The sequence below is a fragment of the Anolis carolinensis genome, chromosome 1, assembly GCF_035594765.1.
Source record: "Anolis carolinensis isolate JA03-04 chromosome 1, rAnoCar3.1.pri, whole genome shotgun sequence".
In the NCBI taxonomy this organism is placed as follows: domain Eukaryota; kingdom Metazoa; phylum Chordata; class Lepidosauria; order Squamata; family Dactyloidae; genus Anolis; species Anolis carolinensis.
Genome location: NC_085841.1, coordinates 240,329,849 through 240,354,805, shown reverse-complemented (window position 1 = coordinate 240,354,805; position 24,957 = coordinate 240,329,849). Strand labels below are relative to the sequence as shown.

Genomic DNA, 24,957 nt, shown 5'->3' with positions numbered 1-24,957 from the left:
AAGCCGCCCTGAGTCCCCTGATGGGTGAGAAGGGCGGGGTAGAAATGATGTAATAAATAAATTAAGTCTTCAGCCTTGCCTGTCAACGAGAGTTGTTGCCTCACCAAACTACACATCCCTTGAGCAGGATGGTAAGTCAGGGAACACTTTGGTCTGATCTGGCACCTGTCTTTTTACATCTTAGAAAAACAGGCCAGCGCCCATGCAAATCAAGCGCTCTGCATCTTCCAAAGCAGAGCCAGTTCGGAAGTTGCAAAAAACGAACCATTCCCTCCTAGAGGGAGCTCTCGTTTCGGGGGCCAAACGCTGACGGAGGTCTTCTCCCCGAGTCTTGCCCCAGAGGGGAAAAAAATAGACCGCCCCGTCGGAAGGATGGCAAACCCTAGAGGAGGAGAGAAGGGAAGGAGAGGAGGGAAGAGGGAGGGAAGAAAGGGGGGCATAGAGGTCGGTCGGTGGTGGGGCTGGGAGGTAGGCAGGCAGGCAGCCCCCTCCTCTTCCTCCTCCTCCTCCTCCTGCTGGTGGTGCTCTTTGGGCGCAGGGCGGAGACTGGGCGCCGGCCTCCCGGACGGAGAGGCGCGGAGTTGCTTCTCCTCGGGGGCAGGCGGGCGGAGGAGAAGCAACTCTGGCCCCATGGCCGCGCTGCTGTGGCCGCTGGCCCTGCTCGCCTCCTTCTCCGTCTCGGGAGAGGCGTCGCCGCTGTCCTCGCCGTCGGGGGAGCGGCGCTTCCCGGCGTGGCGCGTGTCTCGGTGGGCCTCGGCGGCGCTGCGGCACGTGGCCTCGGGCCCTTGCCCGGAGCGCGGCGGGCTGCTTCCTCGGGCGCAGTGTCAGCGCCTGGCGCGCCTCTCCTCCGCTTCCTCCTCCTCCGCGCAGGGCCCTGCGCCCGCCGTCTACGTCTCGTCTCCCGCGCGGCCCGGGACCAAGCTGCGCGCCCTGCTCCCCGACGGCTGGGGGGACCGCGCCGCCGCCTCCGCCGCCCAGGCGCCCGCCCTCGGCCACAACGCCAGCGGAGGAGCCCTCTCTCGCCCGGCGGCCGCGGCGGGGCAAGACGCCATCCTGGTGCTGGACCCCAGCCCCGGCGCCAGCTTCGGACACCCAATCCTCCTCTTCTACCTGGACTTCAACGTCAGTCCGCGCCGCTGCCGGAGCCGGGACAGGCTCTACCTGGGTGAGTGAGTGAGTGGGTGGCTTGCGGAGAAGGATGTTGCCGACAACATTTTCTAGCTACAAGATATGAGTTTTTGGTACATTAAGCCCTGACGACACACAGTTTAGAAATCAGTCAAGTTGTATGCCTCTTTTCAATTATAATAGAAAAACACTGCTGCTGTTTGATTAAATAAAATTTAATGAATTAAATATAATGGATTTATTATTATTAATAATAATAATAATAATAATAAAAACTTTATTTATATACCGCCCTATCTCCCGGATGGGACTCAGGACTCAGTCATAAAAGCAGACACAAACATTACATAACAACATAATACACATTATTAAACAAAGTAAAATAATACAATTATAACAATAAATCACACTTACATGACCAGATCAAGGGGACGGGAACCAAATTATATCTATGTCAGCACTGTTTGTAAATCAGTTAACCTTATGACTTAATCAGCCAAACATTGCAGCGGAAACAACTACAGTAGAGTCTCACTTATCCAACACTCGCTTATCCAACGTTCTGGATTATCCAACGCATTTTTGTAGTCAATGTTTTCAATATCTCGTGATAATTTGGTGCTAAGTTCATAAATACAATAATTACTACATAGCATTACTGTGTATTGAACTACTTTTTCTGTCAAATTTGTTGTATTACATGATGTTTTGATGCTTAATTTGTAAAATCATGAGCGAATTTGATGTTTAATAGGCTTTTCCTCAATCCCTCCTTATTATCCAACATATTCGCTTATCCAACATTCTGCCGGCCCGTTTATGTTGGATAAGTGAGACTCTACTGTACTACTACCCCTTTTCCTCCCTCTGTTTTTAAAAGAAATTTTGCCTCCTCCTGCTTCACTTCAAAGTACAGTAGAGTCTCACTTATCCAACATAAACGGGCCGGCAGAAAGTTGGGTAAGCAAAAATGTTGGATAATAAGGAAGGATTGATGAAAAGCCTATTAACAAATTACGTTATGATTTTACAAATTAAGCACCAAAACATCTTGTTTTACAACAAATGGACGGAAAAAGTAGTTCAATACACGGTATCGTTATGTAGTAATTACTGTATTTACGAATTTAGCACCAAAACATCACAATGTATTGAAAGCATTGACTGCAAAAACATTGACTACTAAAAGGTAGACTGCGTTGGATAATTCAGAATGTTGGATAAGCAAGACTCTACTGACAATGACCATGGTTATTTCACTGTTACAAGTTGCGGACAGAGGAAAGACCCTGACTTAGATTAGAATGATTTACAGTAGAGAAGTAATGAGCTCTGAGATTGCACTGTGTAGGGAATTCCTGGTTGTTGTGGCCATGATTAGCTACGGTATAACTACCTTTGATTACATGGCTAGGGAGTATCTCTCAGCCTGACCCTCCGCATTCTTACTTAATGGAAAAAGCAACCACTGCAAGTGAAAGGGGTCACTTTCTCTGTTAACTGAGAAGCATCTGGCTGATGTTTCCACCTCCTCTTGTGAGCGATCTCCAGTGTGACAGTTAGCAACAAGGATCCCTGTCACTATTCTCATACTGGAGATCTCTTGTCTGAGAGGTTGTGGAAAAATCAAGCCAGGTGCTTCCTGATGTCAATAGGAGATCAAGGTGTCTGCTGCCTGTTAAGTGGGGATTGAGAGATTTCCAGGGTCCCCCAATATTCCCTAATTTAATAAATAAACAAATCAAACAAATCAGGGTATAGGGTGGCAACCTGTGCTTGATGGGGTTACACTCCCCCTGAGGACACAGGTCCACAATCTGGGAGTCCTCCTGCACTCAGCGTTGACACTTGATGCTCAGGTGTTGGCCTTTGCACAGTTAAACTTATGCCAGTAGGCTGTTAAGAATTGTGGGAGTTGAAGTCAAAAACACCTGGGGGCCGAAGTTGGCCCATGCATGCTCTAGTCGCTGTGATTCAGAGCAGTGGTTCCCAACCTGTGGTCAGTGAACCACTAGTGGTCCCTAAGAACTAAAATACAGTGTTCCCTCACTTATCACTGGGGTTAGGTTCCAGGACCACCCACAATAAGTGAAAATCCGCGAAGTAGAGACACTATATTTATTTTAATATTCATACATCATTTTAGTAGTTATACACTATTTTAAGTCTTTATCAACCAATCGTGTGTTGATAAATTGCCTCCTTCTCCTCCTGTTGCCGCTTGGCCTCCTTTTCTCTCTCTTTGGCTTCTCCTTCCTCCCTTTCTTAGGCTGCAAATTGTATTTTTTTATGATTTATAATAGTCTTTTAGAGTTTATTGAAAAACCGCAAACAGCAAATCCACGAAAAAGTGAACCGTGAAGTAGTGAGGGAACACTGTAACCGTACTATGAGAAGTCTGACTTTGTCATGGTGGTCCGCTCCTTGGTTACATCTAGATTGGATTACTACAATGCACTCTACGTGGGGCTGCTTTTAAAGACGGCCCGGAAACTGCAATTGGTGCAAAGATCGGAGGCCAGGCTGTTAACAGGAGCCAGCTACAGGGAGCGCACGACACCTCTTTTGAAGCAGTTGAACTGGCTACCAATAATTTTCCAGACCTAATTCACAGTGCAGGTTATGACCTATAAAGCCCTAGATGGCTCAGGTTCTGCTTATCTACATAACCGTATCTTCTCCTATGAACCAGCGTGGGCTCTTAGATCTTCTGGGGAGGCCCTTCTCTCACTTCCACCTCTGTCCAAACGTGACTGGTGAGGACGAGGGAAAGGGCCTTTTCAGCGGCCCCCTCACCCCCACCCCCGCTCTGGAACTCTCTCCCCAGGGAGATTACATTCGCTCCCACCCTGGCCACATTTCGCAAAAATGTGAAGACTTGGATGTTCCAACGTGCTTTCGAACAATAGGTCAGTTTTTATCTCCACCCTGTCTTAATTGTTTACTGCCCTAATCTCCTGCACTTTATTCCTATTCCTAATTTTATTACCTTGCATTTTTCCATATGCTTGCCATCCCTATCAAGTATTAATAGTTCCACCTTTTGTTCTGATATCCACTCAATGTTTATTTTATTGTTAATTGTTAATTATATATGCTGTTATTGTATTCTGCTTTATCTGTTTGATTCTTGGGCTTGGTCCCCATGTACACCACTCCGAGTAGGAGCCCCCAGATAGCGTAGTGGACTAAGTGACTGGAAGGTTGGGTTGCTGACCTGAAAGTTGCCAGGTTTGAATCCCACCTGGGGAGAGTGCGGATGAGCTCCCTCTATCAGCTCCAGCTCCATGCGGGGACATGAGAGAAGCCCCCCACAAGGATGGTAAAACATCAAAACATCCGGGCGTCCCCTGGGCAACGTCCTTGCAGACGGCCAATTCTCTCACTCCAGAAGCAACTTCGGTTGCTCCTGACACGAAAAAAAAAACCACTCCGAGTCCTCTCGGGGAGATGGAGGCGGGTTATAAATAAAGCATTATTGTTATTATTATTATTATTATTATTATTATTATTATTATTATTATTGTATGACACAGCAAACAAGATAGATATGCTGGATTTCATTTCACAATATCACAAGTTGAACACTTCCCAAGTGTCTAGAACTGTGTGATGTATTTTCGGATGATGCGTGCAGATCCCAGTAGGGTGGCCTTTTGCAGTTGGCAGATCGTGATTTTGTCAATGTCTATTGTTTCCAAATGCTGGCTGAGATCTTGTGGCACGGCACCCAATGTGCCAATCACCACCGGGACCACCTGTACTGGTTTCTGCAAGAGTCTTTGAAGTTCAATCTTGAGGTCCTGATAGCGGCTGAGTTTTTCCTGTTATTTTTCGTCAATGAGACTGTCACCTGGGATGGTGACATCAATGATCCAAACCTTTTTCTTTTCCACAACTGTGATGTCTGGTATTATTATTATTATTATTATTATTATTATTATTATTATTATTATTATTATTATTATTATTATTATGAACACCAATTCATAACTCTGAATTATGCATCCTAAGTGCCCTAATTAATTCCAGCTTTGGTTTGTATTTCTTTTTTTCATTTGTGCACATGCATAACTGGCCCAAAATTGTGAGCATATTTAACTGGCTTCTGGTTTTCTTCAGACATAGCCAGAGTATAGTGGGAAACCATGAATGGCACTTTCTGGATTAATCCTTTAATGCTTTGCTGTGAAGGAAGCTGTGGCTGCTCTGACAAGCTGACACAAGGTCCTGAATGTTCTTTTTGGAGCTTTAAATTAAATTTTTGGACTACAATCCTCTATCCAATCTGGGCAATGATTATGCTGGATGAAGGATTCCTAGAGTAGGTGGCAGATAACTTTTTAAAAGGGAACTCTCTAGGTTATCATTACAATTGAGAGAATATTCATCTAGTTCAGTTAGTTACCATTGACACAGTGAAATGTTTTGTTGTTGTTGTTTTGTGTGGGGATGTACCCATGAAGCTTCTATAAGGTTTTTATTCTGAATTTGCTCATGCTTTTCCTCCAGGCAGCTATGAGTGTTTGACCCCTGCCCAGAGGAACCATTGTGAGAACCAGCTGAAGCGCAGGCCAGGACGTGGCAAGGGATGGAGCCAGCGGGCATCAGGACGTGTCCGCCGGGAAGAAGCCCCAGTTGGGCTCTGTGAAATCCATTTTTTGCCCACGGTGGTGGCAACCCAGGACCCCAAACACCTGCAAAACCTGCACTGCATGGGTTGGTACCTGGACTGGTATTCGGAGGGAGGCACATTAGCAATCATGGAGGACAGGGAGAGGAAAGCAGCAGATCCAACCTGTTTCCCATGAATTACTGAATAGCTGTTCAGAGCTGGAGGCAGCTGAGTCTGTATGACTGGGGACTGTATGATTATACAGTATGCCTTTGTGGTTGTATCACCAGACATTACCAAGAAAGGGAGTAACAACCTTCTCAATGCCCAAAGACATGTTTGTTGTTTCTCGATCTCTCATTGGCAAGTTTTGTTCAGAGGGTGCTTTCCTCAGAGGCTGTGAGAATTTGACTTGTCCAAGGTCACCCAGTTGGTTTCCATGCCCAAGCAAGGACTCAAACTCTGGCCTTCATAGCCCAACACTGGCTCTTCATAAGGGAGACTTATGCCCTGCTTTGCTTATTTCCAGCATCCAATTTCAGGACAATTTGTGCTCCCACCCTGCCCCAGCTTGTTCTTTCCTTTTACAGATCTCCATGGATTTGGCCTGTGTCCTCAGACTCTGTCTCTGGTTAGCTCCAGTTCCACAGCTGCTTACTGTGAACTCAACAAGAATACACGGCGGTGCCACCGTCAGCAGCTCCCCATGTACAAATCATGCCGCATGTATCAGACGTGTGACCATGCAGTGCTGATTGCAGGTGTGTGGCCTATAGAATGGCTGGTTGTTTTTTTTTGTTTACATCTGGAGCTAGTGTGTGTGTGGGGGGGGGGGTGGGGGGGTGGGGGGGGGTGGCCTGAGTCTTTGTCCCTCTTAAATGGTGCCCTGAAATACAGTAAACCCAATCATAGCCCCAAACTTTGGAGTTTGCCTTCTTTTCCTGGGCACAGGTATAACAGACCTGCCTGTTCTTGAAAGGCAGGATTAGTTCCAGAAGATGTAAGCTTAGCTACAGTCCTTTCTAGAGGGGCAACCCCTGAAGGTGGTGCTGGGGTATTCCTGTTCACTATTTGGTATTGATCTGTGATATCCCACAGGGCTCTGTTCTGTCCTCCATGCTATTAAAAATCTTAATGAAAGTGTTGTCCAGGCGTTTGAGCTTTGCTGCTGCTACTGTGCTGATAACATTTCTGTTTCTCCTTTCCACCCAAGCTGCTTTGGTTCCAAACCAGTGTTCAGTATCAATTATGGAGTGGATAAAGGCAAACAAATTGAAGCACAATCCATAGAAATAGAGGTTTTCCTGGTTAGGTTGATTAATAAATAGGGATACAGCTTGTGCTAGATGGGTTTACACTCGCCCTGAACATTCAGGCTTGCAATTTAGGTGTACTCCTGGACTCATCTTTGAATCTGGAGGCCCAGAGATGTTTTGTGCATGTCTTTGTTACATCCCATGTAGATTACTGTAATATACTTGAAATGGGACTGCCTTTGAAGTGTGTATGGAAACTTCATCTGGTACAAAGAACAGCAACTGGGGCATTAACTGAAACTGTAACAAGGATCATGCAATACCCCTGCTCCACTGTTGCTGGTTTGTTCCTCAACACAATGAAAAGTGCTGGTAATAATAATAATAATAATAATTATTATTATTATTATTATTATTATTTCTTTTTATATCCTGCCACCATCGCCCTGAAGGGATTTGGACGGCTTACAAGTGGGACCAAGCCCAGCACAAGAAAGTTTACAAACTAAAAACACATTTAAAAACATAATGTAATGACCTATAAAGCCCCATAAGCACATCCAGGCTATTTGATAAACTGTATCTTCCCCATGAGCCTTCCCAGAACCTGTGACCTGCAGAGAGACCTATCTTTCAGTCCCATTACCTTCACAGGTAAAAATTGTGAGAATGTGAAGTATGGCCTTTTCGGTGGCTGCCCCTAGAATTCTGCCACTCCCATCCTTGCTCTCTATTTCCTTTCTTGAGCTCTTCCAGCCAGGGCTGTTTTCCCCTCCTTTCCCAATTACTTGGATTTCTGACATCACTTCCTCTGTAGGTGGCTGGCAGGAGCAAGTGACCTACCCCCACCATGCCCAGAACCTCCTGCTCTTCTACCAGATGCTTCGGCGAAATGGCTTCCGTCAAGAGCACATCAAGGCCTTCTTTGCAAATGAGGGACAGGCCTCAGGTACAAGAGAAAGAATGGGGAAATCCCACTGAGTTTCTGGGAAAATTATTACTATGCTGTTTGAACGTCAGTGCTGCTGGTCATAGACCAGGATCGCTTGGGGTTTCAACATCTGTTGGGTCTATTCCATGTACTTCCCTAGATAAAGGTTTTCCTCTTACATTAAGTCTAGTTGTATCCAACTCTGGGGTTTGGTGCTCATCTCCATTTCTCAGCCGAAGAGCCGGCGTCTGTAGACAACTCCAAGGTCATGTGGCAGCATGACTGCATGGAGCGCTGTTACCTTCCCACCAGAGCGGTACCTATTGATCTACTCACATTTGCATGTTTTCGAACTGATAGGTTGGCAAAAAGTGAGGTTAACAGTGGGAGTTCATCCCACTCTCTAGATTCAAACCACTGACCTTTGGTCAGCAAGTTCAGCATCTCAGTGGTTTAACACACTGAGCCACCGGGGACTCCCATGTACTTTCCTAAGCCAGGAAAAATCAGGGAGGTGGAACTGTGGCTTCCAGGTTTCCGAGCCAGGGAATATTGGTAGTTTTAGTCCAAAAACTAAGCTTCCAAAAGCTTTTGTCCTACCCTTCCCTATTATTGATCACTACTATGGCCCCAACATTCCCCACAAACTTTGATTTTCGGAGTGCCATCATTGCTCCCTTAACAGATTTATTTTAAAAAAATGATGACTACCCTGAATCACACAGACGGAGTGGCTTTCTTGCAGTGTGAGAGCCTAGTCCATTTTTCCATGCTTCGTAATGGGCGCCCCCTTCCCAAAAAGGGCAGGATGGTGGTAGGTGGTTGGAAAAGGAATGTAGATATTATTGGAGACCAGAGGTGAAGGAACTGATTCATGAGGCCTGGGGTGACCTTTCCCTCTTCTTTACTGGCAGTTGCTGTGGAGATGGGTGAAGTGCATCCCGCCACAGAGAAGCTGGCCATCCGCTCCCACCTCGCCTTGCTCTGCAGGAGCCTCCACTGTGCCGACTCACTGGTGCTCTACCTCAACAGCCCAGCAGCAAGTGATGGCACAATGCTTTTGTGGGATTCCAACCGTAATGGCATTGTGAGTTTGTGGTGGGAGGTGTGCCTATTTGGGGCCTGGGCTGTCTCTGTCTGAATATTCTCACCTGGTACCAGTCTTTGCACCCTCCATTCTCATTAAAAATACCAGTCCATTCAATCTCTGCCGTCAAAGGGAGCAGTCACTTTGTGGGAGGTAACTGCCTTACAGAGAAGTTGCACAGGCAACTGCCCCCTTCTCTGTTTCTACTGATCTTCCACCTTTTGGTGAAGGACAGGGTTGTCTTTGTGTCACACTGGCCTACTGCGCTCAGGTGTGGTAGAAGATGTTCTCCTACCGAGTTGGACAACCATAGTTGCACTCCACAAGAGAAATTCAGCCATCATGGAAGTTACAAAGATGCTTATTCAGAAGCAAGGCAGCAGTATCCCTTCTAGAGACTTTTCTGCCCATTTTAGGTTTGTATTTGGTGGCCAGGGCTCCATTGGCTGAAAGTGGAAAGTGAAGGGATCCCCTCTTGCTGTAGAATTGGCAAGGGGGAGGGGTCATCCCACCTGTCCCAGCATGTCCTGGACAGCCCATGGAAGGCAGAGAGATGTTGACAGAACTGCAGGTGGGGACTCAGCCCTCTTCTCTCATCTGTTCCCTTCAAAGGCTTGTCCAGCTCTTTCATGTGTGCCTGCAGGGAGAAAGCAAGACCGGCTAAGCAGTGGGTGCTGGCCCTGGCCTGCTCTTTCCTATTTAATCTGCCTCTTTTAAGTCCCAGGCAGTGGAATTCCCTTGATCTCTGAACTGTAGAGTTGTGGGGTGGGGGGCTGCAACAAAAGGGCAGGTGCTGATGAGCTGTTCTTTCCACTTCCCTACTAACAGGCTGATCCGAAGGAGAGGTACCCCATCACAGAGCTCTTAGCTGACCTGGAAAACTGCAATGCCCGTAGGGTCCTCCTCTTCCTTGACCAGAGCTATCCAGGTCCATTGGCAAAGAAGCTACGGGCATCACGACGCCATCCCAATGTGGTGCTAGTCCGTAGCACCGGAGCTACCACTGGTGGTTCGGCTTTTGCTGAATTCTGGGCAGGGCTGCAGCCTGACCAGTGTCTGCTCCAGCATATCTTGCCAGTAAGTGACACAAAGAGCAAAGTCATATAGATGAGAGACCATGGCTGCAATTATGTATCATCTACTTATATATAAGCTTAGTTATGTAGCTAAGTAGTGTCTCCTAGCTCAACCACCCTAACCCCACTTGCCAGGCATCTGCCCCTGTAAGTTTTTGGTTTTTTATTGTGTCAGGAGCAACTTGAGTCGCTTCTGGAGTGAGAGAATTGGCCGTCTGCAAGGACGTTGCCCAGGGGACACCTGGATGTTTTGATGTTTTTACCATCCTTGTGGGAGGCTTCTCTCATGTCCCCGCATGGAGCTGGAGCTGATAGAGGGAGCTCATCCGCACTCTCCCCGGGTGGGATTCGAACCTGGCAGCTTTCAGGTCAGCAACCAACCCTGTAAATGGCAGGGCTCTGTTCCTCTGTTGTTTGGGAAGCCACCATGGAGTCCAGGGTCAATTTGCACTGAAGAAATATAGCACTGTCATTCCACTTTAATATCCATGAGATCCTAGGAGTGGCTGTTGAGGAAGGGACATTTTGAATTCTTAGCCAGAAAGCTCCTCTGGTGCCTCTGAACAAGCTACAAAACCTGATTCATGGAATGTTGCTATGGTAGTTGAAGTGGAACCATAGTGCTCTATTTGTTGAGTGCAGTTATTTGTAGAATCCTAGTTATTTCACCAAATAGAAGTAAGCAAGCCCTCCTGATGCACTTACGTCTGAATATGGTAAGTGAACTGCTGTTCCAAAAAACAACCCTGCAAGCTTAGACTTTACATTGTCACAAGAATGGCAACCATTATTGCTGCAATAAACTGGCATGGCTACCCCATCCCACATTTTCTTTCTGAGAAAAAGGAAGAACCACCAAGTGGTAGGCCAAAATGAAGCTTTTTCTTCTTTCTTGCAGGTGGGCCCCTGGTCTGCAGTCTTGGCCTCTGGTGTCCCAGCCCAGCTGCTCAATGTCACATTAGCAGGAGCACCCTGCCATTCTGTGCCACCCCTGGGTGAGGAGGAACGCCAGCGCCGCTACCAAGGATGTCAAAACCTTCCTACAATGCTGTGGTATCAGAGTAGGCACCAGCAGCTGCCACAGGAGGATGAATGAGCAGCCTGCTGGGCTATGGATCTGGGTTTGTCCTCAAGATCACAGCCAGATATGCTGTAGCTTTTCCCCTTGCCCACGAAGATGTTTACCTTTTGGGACTGAGTGGAATTACTTGAGAAGGCTGTCCAAGGAGCTGGCATGGAATGGCAGAGGAACATGGCTAGGATAGGTTGAGGCATTCCTAGTAAGCTGCAGTGCTGGACTCTCAAAGAACATTTTAAGTAGCTACGGCCAAAATGAGAAACCAAGGTTAGCAAACCTTGATTTTACATTATTATCAAGGATATATACAGGGTTGAGCATCCCTTATCTGAAATGCTTGAGATCAAAAAAGTTCTGTATTTCAAGTTTTGGAATATTTTCATATGCATAATGAGCTAGCTTAGAGATAAGATACAAATATCAAAACAAAATTAATTTATGTTTTATATATACCTTATATGCATAGTCTGAAGTTAATTTTATACCCAATATTTTTAATACCTTTGTGTATGAAACATGTGCATTGAACCACTAGAAAGCAAGGGTGTCAATGATCTCAGCCACCTATGTGGAAAGTTTGGATTTTGGAGTATTCCAGATAAGGATACTCAACCTATACACACAAACACATGGATATACGAGAAATATTCACAGATCACGGGTCCAGCACCAGTCATTAATGGGAATATGGCCATCAGTGGTGTAGTGGTAAATGCTAACATGCAGGAGCTCATGAAGACAACAGGAGAACCAAGAAATGTTGGAAGTTGTATTAAGCCATATCAGCAAACCAGTTTCAGTAGTCATCATTTCCACCAGGGAACTTCATTCTAGATTTTAATTGACTATTCATGGCAAAGCCATTCTAAATTTATTTTCTTGACCATAGGAATATGTCAACAAATACAGTTTTGGTAAAAAATCTTTCCACCCTACCTACACCCAACTCTTAAGGATTTAATTAAGCTCAGTGGAACAGGGGAAGCCTTGAGGATTGATGACAGATGTCATTCCTACAAGTCAAAAGGTGATGGTGCTTTGCCCCATGTATCCTGGCTCCACTACACCACTGGTGGCCATCAACAGAGCAGTGAGAGCAATAGATGCTAGGACAATAGAATAGATCATCATGGAAGTGTGGCAAGTCCAAATGGGTACTATACTACCATTTACCTTCTAGGTGGCAATTTGCCCCATTTCCGCTAGGGAGTAAGGCAGGGGGCTATGCATCTCTCTCACATGTACCCAACTCCATCTCAGTGGATGTAAATCTCAAAAGTTCCTCTGCTGAGACAAGTTAGTGGGAACAAGCTGTAAAACAACCGTTTGAATAAAGGACCACTGTGTTCATGGCTTACTCCTGTTAATGTTTACTTATCATTGGACTTGTTTGAGAAGCTGGCCCAATACACTTTTCTTTCTTGATGCAAATGACCAGATGTACAGTATTTCACATTTCAAAGCTGATCATAGTGGTAATTGAAATCAGCACGATGACCACTACTACATATGACAGAGGCACACCAGCCTAGGTGTTGCACAGTTCTCAGCACCTCACTGCTACATCCCACCCCTAAGTTGCTTTAGGAAAATGTGCCTCCTGGTAGGGCTAGCTCTAATGAGAAGAAATAAAACAGATGGGGCCCCCGATTACTGCTACTGCAGTAATCCTATCCAGTTTACCAGTTGAGAACCACTGAGTTAGAGGTAGCAGGAAAACGTTTCCTCTTTCCTGTTCTGGAGGGATGCAGAGTTTGATAATTCCAACACAGTTCTTAATGCCCTTCTGGTCTAAAGTCTTCCATTCTTACCTTTCAGAGTAAACAACTGACCCTTAACCCACAACTTTTATGCCATTTTTCTGTTGCTTCCGAGAGCCCATCCGTAGCCATAAACCCACTGGGTTACACTGGCACCTCAAAAGTTTTCTTTATGGAGATGCCAAGGCCTAGTGAGGTGTCACTTTGCGACCACAACAATATCATGTCCAATGGATGCTTTCGTTTTACAACAACCTTTGAAGCTGTGTGTGACTTTAATCACACATAGATGAGAAGATAGGAGCCAGATCTGATTTCACTGGGAAACAAGTGGATTCAGGTTATATAACGTGGAAAAGAAGTCAGCTAGGGAGACTGATTGTTAACACACTGATCTGTTATTTCTCTTCACTTTCGTCAAGATATGATCCTTGCTCAGTCCTCAGAAAAATAATTTTTCTGCCATAAGTGAAGGTAAAGGTTTCTCCTTGACATTCAGTCGAGTCGGACTGTGGGGGTTAGTGCTCATCTCCATTTCTAAGCTGAAGAGCCGGCACTGTTCCCAAACGCCTCCTAGGTCATGTGGCTGGCATGAGTGCATGGAGCACCGTTATCTTCCCACCAAAGCAGTATCTATTGATCTACTCACATATGCATGTTTTTGAGCTGGTAGGTTGGCAGAAGCTGGGGCTAACAACAGGAACTCACCCCGTCCCGCAGATTCGAACCGCTGACCTTCGGTCAGCAAGTTCCACAGTTCAGCAGTTTAACCTGCTATGCCACTGCCTTAATTTCCCCAAATAGATACTGGCTACCCATAAAAACTATTACTATAGAAATGTTATTAAGGAAAGGACATTTTCTTTGTTATAACTATAAGCATGGGTAACCAAGATAATGTGAAAGTTCCAGCAATCAGATTTCAAGGCAAGATATATCTTTGGGCTCTCATTCTTGTAAACATAATGACCTGCCTATATAACGCAGACAGAACACAGTGGGCCAATGAAAGCCTGGGACATAATCCCCTGTGGTCAAAAAGGGCAGGAAGATGGTGAGTGTGCTTGTGTTCCTGAACGTAGCTGGAAGAGGAATGTATAAGGCATCTCCTCTGTCCTGTCCTGTCTGTCTATTGTGAAATAATACAGCAGTCTGTAATTTTATGAATGTCAAAATGTAAATAATCAGTGGAAGTGTGGAACCCACCCACAACTACTCTAGTATCCCTTTTGGCCAAATGCCCCAATAAGTATGACCTCTGTCTAAACATCTGGTGTGAGTACTACTGTTCTCCCACCAGCATAAAAGCAGAAAAGGGCCCTCATAATAGAAGCCATCCAGCTTCCAATCTTTCATGTCCCTCCTTGCCTCCTGCCACAGCTGAGAAAGAAAAATCTGGATTCACAGATTCATCTGAAAACATGGAGAGATTTATGAAAATTAAAACACATTTCAAAATCAACCTACAAAAAAACGACGGTCATATACAAAGTGCTGGCAGCATTCCTTTGTGCCTCCTGTCACTCTCTGCCCCGTTCATACTAGTATTCATCTTTACCAATCAGAATCTTAGAGAAAGATGGCTCTGGATCCAGCCCCTCCCCCGCTTCATTAATCATTGATAATACACCTGGATCCCTGAGCACATATTTGTCTGCATCACTGACAGCAGCTTGGAAGAAAAGTCTCTGGCTCCTGGCCTGGTGGGCGGGCCCTGCCGACGTAAAGCAGCACTTGCTGAGAACTGTGCACTTCAGACCTCGAGTTTCATCTCTATGGCCATTTTTCAATGTGGTGGATCTCTGTGAACGTGATCTGAACCTCCAGGCATAATGCTGCAAGTAGTCACAAATACGACGACGGGATGTCAGCTGCTTCTTGGCCTTCAACCCTGATCTAGCAGGAACTGCTGCTGCTGCTGCATCTGTCTCTATGGGGTTGCTCAGCATATTCCCCCTATTGTTTGGCTATGATTCAGAGGTGGTTTCTGTATCTTCATCACTCTCTTCGTCACTCACAGTGCTTTCTGTGGTCTCGCTGCCTTCAGACATGCTACCCTTCTTCTTTTTCTTCTTCTTGGCTTTCTGTGACACAGTGGTCTGTACCTCGCTTACTTGTGTCTCACCAGGCTTTTGACTTTCCTCGTCACCTTCAGGATTCTTCCCGCCTTCAGGTATTTCAGAGGTGTTACCACCCTCCAAATTGCCTTCCTGTGCCTCTGTGGCACTTTTCTTACTGCCTGGTTTTTGGGAGGTGATACTGCCCTTGTCCTCAGACATCTCCTCAACATCCATATTGTTTCCTTGGTCTGAAGGGGGTGCCTCACTTCCTTGTTGCAACCACATATCACAGTAGACTCCACCCTTCTCCATCAGCTCCTTATGCCTGTAGAATACAGAGGCAGGTTTTTTAGATGTATGCATAGAAGACACACCTTTCAGCCTCTGGATGAGACTAGAAGAAACCTCCATAAGCCTCCACTTCTGTCCAAGCGCATATGTACATCCTGTTTTTATTCTGTCTTATCAACAAGGCTGTAGCTGGGGAAGGGGCAAAATGAAGATGCTGCCTCCTCAAATAAGAACTCTGCACTCCCAACTGAAATTTCTGTTCACTCGCTGAATTGCTAGCATTGCAGTAATTTAAAACTTCAGTCGAGCATTTAGAAATACATGCTTCAAAGAAAGGGGGAAAACAAAGTTATGAAGATAATTCAAACACAGGAAGTACAAGAAGTTGTGTGTGAGAGTGGTGTTCAATAATGCACTCACTCTCTGCAATGCTAGGCATTGGAAGCTGAAGGAAAATGTCACGAGAGGCAGAATTCCTGTTGTGAGGCAATGCTCTTATTTTTTTGTCCCCCATCCAAATCAGGAAGACCCCTGCTAACCAACTCTAGCTGCCATAAAGACCTTGCCACAGCTTGCTGTCAAGGAGAAGAATCATCACAAAAATATGAACCAAAGATGAAGGATAATTCAGAAGACATATATGAAGCAGCATAGTTACTCAACCTATTGGGCCAGGAGGGGAGAGGGAATGCTTGAAAATGGAAGGCACAGTATGGCCTTGCTTTCCATTTCTTATATGAATTGGATTGGTGGGTGTTGAGAACCTGAAAGAAGTCCCAAGCTCAGTCTAGTTTAGGGGGGAAAGGGTCTGCTGGCATTTGACAGGAGAAGTGAAACTCATAGATTACACAGCCCAACAAAATATTTTTTCATCAATCATGGATACCACGGCTGAATCTATGCAACAAGAATGCCCAGTTTTTTCTCCTTCTATCTCTTTTGTTAATCTAAGAGTACGTTTCTAGCACTTTTTAATTACAAAAACATGTTTCAAAATGTATAGGCTGACATTTCAAAAGCTAAAGAGATAGAAGGACAAAATTTCTAGTGGCTGGACATAGAACGAAATTCCTGATGGCTTCCATACCTCCTTGCCATTTTTCATGATGATCAACACAACTAGATTCAGCAAGATAAATGAGATGGTGCCTAAATTATTCAGACCACAGAATCCCATTGTTCTTGACTGAATTATATGGCCACAGAATGTCTATTTATTTGAACATGACCTAGGGCATAAGCCAGCAGTTTACCTTCCTCGCTCTATCACTTGGCCCTCCCGGAGGACTAGGATTTGATCAGCCTTCACCACAGTAGATAGTCTGCAAAGAAAGTACAATTGATAAACATGCCAACAATGATCCATAACACAATAATGACTGTTCCTCCCAGCCCTATATCTCAAAAATATACTGCACTGAGCTCTATGTACTCTTAGATAGACCGAGCCCTTGTCAGCTCAAGCAAATTCAGGCAAACAGAAACAGCCACAGCAGAGGCAAGCAATATGTGCCATCTTCCCTTCCAAAATGTTTTCTATAAAAAATGTGATTAAGCTGTTCACAGTTCTCCTTTAAAACAAGGTGCAAGGACCTCCACTTGCTGTTTTGAGTCAAAAAATTAAAAATATTTTTTTAAAATTAAAAACTGGAAATGGCCTCTATAACAAGAAGCCAGAAAAATTAGCCCAAGAATTCTAGCACTTGCTCTGAGCTACGAACATGTACTAAAAGGCAGCCTTAGGTAGATTGAATCATGGTATGTGTGGAATGGGTTAAGAGCCAGGCCGGTAGCAAAGTTATCACAAGCCCCCGTAGAGATCCATTTGGCTCTGCCAATCCATGCCACAATGATTCAGCAAGGTGGCATTCAGACTTCTTATTTGACTTTGCATAGCAAAAAGCGCTCCCAGCAGTGATCTGTCTTTATCAGCTTATGGGCAATTTCCTGGAAGAAGTAGAGGGACAAGGGAGAGGATAAAATTGTCCTTTTTGCCCCTTCTCCCTGGTTCTTGCTGAAAGTTTGCAGAAGGAAGTGAACAAAAGGAGAGAACAGATACTCCAATGGCAGTACCAGCCAAAATGAATCCAGAGATGGCTTCCTGCCCATTTCTAAAACACTCTTCACTCACACATACACACATGTACACACTGAATTTTTATGCAATTTATAACCCACTTCCCCACCCAAAAAGGCCCTTAAGGCAACTGCCACCTTTCTAGTTGGGCCATCTTTAGTTCTAGATAAGTCTACATGTCAAAGTCATGGCAGAATTAAAATGCTGGCTCTAAATTCAACATGTTATGGAGGCCAAATGTTAAATGGCACACCCATGACTCCCAATTGCCAGACAGGGTACAGTGGTTGAGGACAAGACCTTCAGGATATGCTTGTGGGCTTCTTAGAGGCACCTTTCAAACCACAGTTGGAAACAAGACATATCCAAGAAGGTATTTTTATCACATGTGCTGGACTTGTGAAAAAGCTAAAAAGTACTGGAAGCTGATACAGACATCCATGCAAGGTATCTTTAAAATCAGAATCCAGCTGAAACCAGAATTATTTTTATTGGGATTTCCAAAGAAGCAAATGAAACTGGTTATCTACAAGGTATTCCATAACATGACTTTAGCAGCCACAGTATTGTATCCCCAAAAAGAAAGAAATCCTGCTCTCCCAACAGAAGAAGAATGGATTTTAAAGACATTTGAAATGGCATAGATGAACAAAGTGCCTACTATTAAAGATAAATATTTGAAGATTTAAAAAAAAGATTAGGAATACTTTTTGTTCCTCCACAAAAAGAAAGGAAAAATAACAATACACCTTAAAGACTGAGCTTTATTCAATTTTTAAGAAGATGTTTAAATTATAGTTAGGCAGCAATGAAAGGTTATCGATATCTTTGGCTGGTGGGGTGGGAAATCAATTTTTAATCAGTTGGGGTGCAGAGTGGATTGAGGGAAGGGGTAGAGTACTGACGGTCTTTTTTGAGTTTGGGTATTTATTCTCTTTTATATTGTATTTTTTCCTCATCACTGTAGTATCTGTCTTATTAAAACATAATAAACAATTTTGGAGGGAGGACAAAACAGATCCTTCACCTTTTCCAGGAAGCTTCTTATGTTGTTATGTTTCTAATGTGTTTTTGATTCGTACAGAAAAAAATTCACATTTAAATCTGAGGAGTACAAGGACTCGGTTAATGGCTTCTATCGCACATAATTTGGGGGCTTGCCTCTACCTATTGAAACAGTGTCTATTGTCAGTAATGAACTCGATGAGGGTGAAAAAATTGAGAGAGCCACACCTGTCTGGTGGATCAGGGTACAAAGATTTAGCATCTGCTAGATGAGATAACACTCTCCCTGAAATCTCAAGCTTGCTGCTTAAGAGGATTCCAGGCCTCAACTCTGAGTCTGGATGTTCAGGTTTTAGTACAAACCACAAACATGTCTGCACACAAATAAAATTAGTGTGCCCGTTGCATCCACAACTGAAGATGTCTGATCTGACCATGGCGATATATGCCTTGATTACCTCCCACTTCAATTACTGCAATGCAGACTATGTGTGGGATGCCCTTGGAAGTACTTGGAAATTTCAGACAGTCCAGAATGATGCAGCGAGTACATATAATTCACCTTTTATAACAGCTTCACTAGCTAACAGTCCAGTCGGTTTAGCTCAACACATAAATATGTGGACTGCACCTACAGTTCACAACGCTTCCTATTAATAGCTAACCAATGTAACTGAAACGTGGTCTAAGTCTGCACTGGGTTAGTGGGGAACATTGCAGCACACCCCACTCCTGCTATTATACTGAAGCACAGTATGCAAAACTTCTATGGCAAGATGTTTCCCCTTCCTTACCTGTGAGCCACAATGATGGTGGTTCGGTTTGCACACACTTTAGCCAGGGATGCTTGGATACTCCTCTCAGTTTTTGTGTCCAATGCTGATGTTGCCTGTAAGATCCGAAGACAATTGCAAGTGCTAGCATTAGGATGGGTAGGAAAGGGATTCTGATAATGTCATTTGACATCATTTCCCAATGCCCAGCCACTGGCACATTTGTAAATATAAGCCAACCATGCCATAATGTTCCCACAGCAAACTGTTGAGAGATAAACAATATGGCCCTAGAATCTTGTGGGATACACCCCAAGACCCTTCTACCTGAAACCACAGCTAATAATGAATCCTATGTTTTGACTATACTTGGGTTGGAAGCATGCTATAAAATAGTACCGGAGAACACAGAGAGGTCCACAAATGCTTTGTGTGGATATCTTTTAGAAAGTGGGTAGGTGAAAGCATGGATATCAAGTCTGAAAATTTACTCACACAAGTTGAGCATCTCTTAGTTCAAATTCTGAAACAAATAATATTCCAAAACCCCCCATGTGGGTGACTGAAATAGTAACACTTTTGTTTTCTGATGGTTCAATGTGCACAAACTTAGTTTCATGCATGACTAAAAATATTGTATTTAAAATTATCTTCAGGCTATATGCATAAGTTGTCCATGAAACATGAATGAATCCCATGCTTAGACTTTGGTCCCATGTCCAAGAGATCTCATCTCATTCTGTATATGCAAATATTCCAAAATCCCCACCCCAATTCCAAAGCCCAAAATGCTTCTGTTCCCAAGCATTTTGGATAAGGGATTCTCAACATGTACTTCTGCAACCTGTACGCATTGTTTGGCTACTGAAGGGCTGCTTGGAGAGCTGTTAATTAATATACTTAAGAACTCTTATCCTTTACCTCATCAAACAAAATGATCTGGGGGTTCTTCAAGATGGTGCGGGCAATAGCAACTCTCTGCTTCTCCCCACCACTCAGCTTCAGACCTCGTTCGCCCACCTGTGTCTCATAACCTGCCAGAAACATGCAAATAATTGGGAAAATAAAATGCCGTCAAAGGTAAGGTAATCATCTAGGTGTCAATCTTCAACTGATGTCATGCAGACACAGCATGACAAACCTTTGGCTGCCATCTTGATATGCATCCCAGGTTTCACTGCCTAGGGAGATTTGGTGTCTGCCCAGACAAAGTAATTCCAAAGTTTTACAGCCCAGCTTCTTAAAAGTAGGGCAAGTGAACTAACTGGGCAGCCTAGCTCCATTTTTTTAGACAAAGCCTCTTTCAGCTGATCTCATTTAGAGGGAGGAGCTTGAATACCACAAAGCCCTTCTTATGTTGATAGGTATAGTTTTTTCAGTGTTACAACTGAGATAAACAGTCCCCTGTGACAATTTTCACAGCCACTTGGAAGGCCAGTGTTGGCTTCAATTACTTGGAGGAAGATGGTAAGAGTGGGGGGTCAGGCCCCTCAGGTTCAACTCAGATAGGATCAGGACTTGGATGTCACATTTAGCAGGTAATATTGTTGTCTGTAACTACTTTATGGAGCAAAACAGTTATATTTTAAAAGCAAAAGCAAAGTTACTTCAAGGGTATAATAAGTAATCATTTCTAGTTAATTTTAAGTTTTCAAGTTTAAGATCATTCTTGATCCTCAAGTCCCCCACCTGAAAAACAAACGAACTAGAAAGCAATGGAAAAGTAATCAACAGAGTAATAGGTTAGGTTTTTTCAACATTTTCATATGGAACAGGAATAGCTTACTTTTTAAATACTACAATGAGCAACAGCATAAATTACTTTTGAAAAGCACCTTTCCAAACTACTCATAGGAAGATAGGGAGCTACCTTCTACTGAGTCAGACCACTGCCCTGTTGGCTGATTCAGGACTCTTTATACGAATCAATAGCAGCTTTGCAGACTCTCAAGGAGGAATATTTAATCAATCTGGAGAAACTGGGGATTGAACCCATAGCTTTTGGGTGCAAAGTCACATCACTTCCAGTGAATTACAACAGGAAAGGTGCACTTTCTAATATAATCAGCTCGAGGCTAACAGCAGCCCATGATGTTGAAGAACCTTTACAGCACAGCAGTGTGTAAGCCAGAAGCAGCCTACAGAGCTTACCATCGGGAAACGTGAGGATACGCTCGTGGATATTGGCAGTAATTGCAGCCTCCACCACCTCTTCATCAGTGGCGTCGATACGACCATATCTGATGTTGTTGCGAATGGTGTCATTGAAGAGAACTGTATCCTGGGGTACCACACCGATGCGGGAGCGCAATGAGACCTGTTTTACCTTTGGGCATTGGAGTGGTAAGAAAAAGAATGAGAAAACACACACCATTAGAAATTGGAAAAGGGGTAGTGTTTTGAAACAGCATCATAGTTTGCTTGAAAAAAAAATAATTCAAAATGAGATTTGTCAGAGGGAACTTCTAAGGAAGAAGTGGGGAAAATTACTTTTTATATCCCAGGTTCCAGAATCCTCCAGACAATAGAATCAAGGGATTCTAAAAGGGGCCGGGCTGTGGCGCAGCTGTTGAGCAGCTGCCTTAAATCACTCTGACCATGAGGTCATGAGTTCGAGGCCAGCCCGTGGCGGGGTGAGCACCCGTCAATTAAAAATAAAAAATAGCCCCTGCTCCTTGCTGACCTAGCAACCCGAAAGATAGTTGCATCTATCAAGTAGGAGATAAGGTACCACTTATAAAGTGGGGAGGCAAGATTAACTAATTTACGACCTGGAATGAGGAAGTGCCGTCAGTGTGGATGATGAAGCAGCTGCTCCCCCCTGTGGCCAGAATCGAACATCCCCTCAGAAGAACGTTAACTTGCCTCTGCGTGTGTCTCTCAGTCTCTGTTTGATGTGTTTATGGGCATTGAATGTTTGCCCTATGTGTGTTATAATGTGATCCGCCCTGAGTCCCCTTCGGGGTGAGAAGGGCGGAATATAAATACTGTAAATAAATAAATAAATAAATTCTAGTGGGTGCAATAAAAAAAATATTTTCTAAGATTTAGCTGGAGAGGTGCTACCACTGCAGGAGGCCTAACCCTCAGGCAAAATAAAAAGGCCCATTTGCTCACTCTCAGGACCTCATCACACTAGAGCATGCATCCACTTTAAGTCCAGTTTCTGCCTCCTGATGAATTATGGGGCTTGTAATTTAGGGAGGGGCAGGTCGTGGGCTTCACTAAACCACAAACCCCAGAATTCTGAAGGAGGCAGAAACCAGATTTAAAGTGGATCCATGTTCGATTGTGATGAGGCACTTAGGGTACGCTGGGAAGGAGAGAAAAGTTGATGATACATTGATGCTGTCTTAATCCAGTATGGTGCAGGTACTTTGAAGGAGGACCTGCTGCTTATGGTGAGTAACTCTCTCTACTGTTGTCTGGGGTAAATAGCTTTATGGGTGGTGGGGAGCATCACTTGAAAAACTCAGTAAAATCTAGATGGCTATGGGTGTGATTGATCTGACCTGGAACACATACACACACATAAAACTGACCCGAAGTACCAAAGAAAAGTGTGTGTGCACCTAATGGGAAGCAGAATATTATTCAAACTACTTTCAACAAAGACCTATCAGATCCTGGCCAACTTAACCTGTCGTGTCTCTAAGTAGCTTCTTACTCATTCTGCTCTAGTAACCAGCTGTGCGGGACTTTATAAGATAGATGAAATTACTGGGCAGGGAAAGAAGCCACATATATTCAAAGATCAGGAGGGAAACATCTGGAGTGGAATGAAAGGAGCAGTTGCCCTTCAATCCTCCCCCACCTCCTACTCCCAGACCCCCAGTAATGCTGGCATCCAGATGGGGCATTTAGGAATCTTCCACCAGATATTCTGCAGTCTCTTTGCGGGGAGCCTGAGTGGCTGGGTGGGAGTGAGGATAGAGGCAGCTGTGCCCGCCACAGTGCAAACCTTTCATCCTTCTCTAAATGGAATCACACAATTCTGCTTTCCTGGGAGCAATATATATGAATTTGGGATTAAGCAGCTAGGCGGTGACAGCAAATGCCCAAAGAAACAAGAGGAAAAATGTCAATGTGTGTGCAAAAGAGAGAGGGAGGGGCCCCAGAAATATGCACATTAGATTCTGTCAAAGATAGCTGGAGCAGTCATGGGATCATCCTGTACAGTCATACGTTCTCTGGACCAAATAGTTAATGGGTACTTCCAGACAGATGGCTCTTAACCTCACCAATCAAAACTCCAGCTAAAGAGTTAGGCAACCTTTTTTTCTTTTTAAGCAAAGAGTCCTCCCACCCATGAAAATGAAAAACAATGTAAGAAGCATGGAACACACACATGGCATTTACAAATGAAAGACCTCCTGTTTAAAAAACAACAGGACAATGATGTAAGAAAAGGTTTCTCTTGGAACACTTCAAGTCTCTATCACATGCTATCATTGGAAGAGAGAATTGGTTACCATTGCAATCTTCATACATACATAATACGTGGGGGGGGGGGGGGGGGGGAGGTTTAACTCTGAAGTAGTACATAGGATTGTATTATAAATCTGGATTTGAAGGTTGCCTGGTACTATTTTGTCCTTGAGAAGCAATTCAACTGGTGAATCCTTATCCCTCACCTGTGCCAAAAATTGCTTTCTCAGATGTGTAGGACTATATATGCCTGGCCTTAACACACACACATCAGTTGTTGATTCATACTCTGATCCTTTTACAAGATTTAAAACCAGTGCCCAACAGTATTTTCTGGGGAAGGGATTTGGGGTTTTATCCTCCTACCTTGGAGATATTCTGCCCATCAATTCGGATGCAGCCTCCCCAGACATCATAGAGGCGGAAAAGTAGGCGAACAATAGTGCTTTTTCCTGCACCAGAGGGTCCCACCTGCAAAGAGAGAGGAGAGAAGACATGCGGTTAGGCTGGATACAGCCAGTGGGGAGGGAAAAGAAGAAGTCTCATGGGTAACTTCAGCTGGGGCCTGTTGATGGGCCCAGGTTCTACTTTTGCCGCACAGGATGCAAAAACGTGTGAGAGGCTATTAGGAAATACAATTATCTTTCCACATTTGTGTTTCTGACTTTTCTGATTATTCATGATTTGATTTAAAATGTTCTCTCTAGACATCTTTAACTCTTTTAATTATTATCTTTATTTATACCCCAACTTCTTCCCCAAGAGGACCCAAGGAGGCTAACAATCACACACTTTGATCAATTTAAAATAAAGGAAATACAAAAATTAAAAAAACAATTAAACAACATTATGTGTTAGGTTAAAATACAGTTAAAATGCAATATTTGCAATTAAAATGCATTTTAAAACACCCTATCCCCCAAAAATCCCACCCATAACCTCCCCAGCAACATGCCCCTTAGCCTTCTCTAAACACCTGCCTGAAAAAAAAGTCTTGACCTGCTTGCAAAAGTCAGAAACAGGGATGGGGCCATCCTAGTCTCTTCTTGGGAGGGAGTTCCACAGTTTGAGAGCAGTCACTGAAAAGGCCCTCTCCTGTGTTCCCACCAAATGCGCCTGAGCAGGTGGTGGGACAGTGAGAAGACCCTCCCCAGTAGATTGTAATGTTGACTAGGGTAATAGAAAGAGATATGGTCCTTCAGATAACTTGGACCGGAGCCGCATAGGGCTTTGTTGTTCAAAACCAGCTCTTAGAATTGTGCTGACAAATGTGTTGGCAACCAATGCAGCTGTTGCAACAGAGGAGTAGTCCACTCCCTGTAGCCAGCCCCAGTTAGCAGTCTGGCTGCTGTTCTTTGGACCAACTGAAATTTCTGAGCACTTTTCAAAGGC

The 24,957-nt window shown here is 44.3% G+C and overlaps 2 protein-coding genes across 4 annotated transcripts in view; one reads left to right on the top strand and one right to left on the bottom strand.

Annotated features, from left to right (window-relative positions):
* Window positions 1-630: 630 nt before the first annotated feature.
* On the top strand, window positions 631-12,528 carry LOC103279116 (uncharacterized). The gene is made up of 7 exons (XM_008112527.2): window positions 631-1,165; window positions 5,641-5,847; window positions 6,334-6,504; window positions 7,817-7,948; window positions 8,845-9,017; window positions 9,846-10,094; window positions 10,992-12,528. Exons 1-7 carry the CDS (start codon window positions 631-633, stop codon window positions 11,187-11,189), a joined length of 1,665 nt encoding a protein of 554 aa, XP_008110734.2. The 3' UTR covers window positions 11,190-12,528.
* Window positions 12,529-14,339: 1,811 nt separating this feature from the next.
* abcb6 (ATP binding cassette subfamily B member 6 (LAN blood group)) overlaps window positions 14,340-24,957 on the bottom strand; it is a 52,792-nt gene continuing 42,174 nt past the window's right edge. For all 3 annotated transcript variants that reach the window (XM_062967278.1, XM_062967279.1, XM_062967280.1), the window contains 6 exons: window positions 23,932-24,036; window positions 21,289-21,463; window positions 20,059-20,171; window positions 19,159-19,253; window positions 16,536-16,604; window positions 14,340-15,316 (listed from right to left, as the gene is read on the bottom strand). In XM_062967278.1, the coding sequence (XP_062823348.1) occupies window positions 14,899-15,316; window positions 16,536-16,604; window positions 19,159-19,253; window positions 20,059-20,171; window positions 21,289-21,463; window positions 23,932-24,036 (975 nt within the window). In that variant the 3' untranslated portion in view covers window positions 14,340-14,898. The remainder of the gene's footprint in view (window positions 15,317-16,535; window positions 16,605-19,158; window positions 19,254-20,058; window positions 20,172-21,288; window positions 21,464-23,931; window positions 24,037-24,957) is intronic.

What these genes read in the sequence shown, in the direction of transcription:
- LOC103279116 (XM_008112527.2), top strand. Translation starts at nt 631, where the DNA reads ATGGCCGCGCTGCTGTGGCCGCTGGCCCTGCTCGCCTCCTTCTCCGTC. An exon ending in CCATGCAGTGCTGATTGCAG is followed by an intron (nt 6,505 to 7,816) that starts GTGTGTGGCCTA and finishes CTTCCTCTGTAG; the next exon opens with GTGGCTGGCAGGAGCAAGTG. An exon ending in TGCTCCAGCATATCTTGCCA is followed by an intron (nt 10,095 to 10,991) that starts GTAAGTGACACA and finishes TCTTTCTTGCAG; the next exon opens with GTGGGCCCCTGGTCTGCAGT.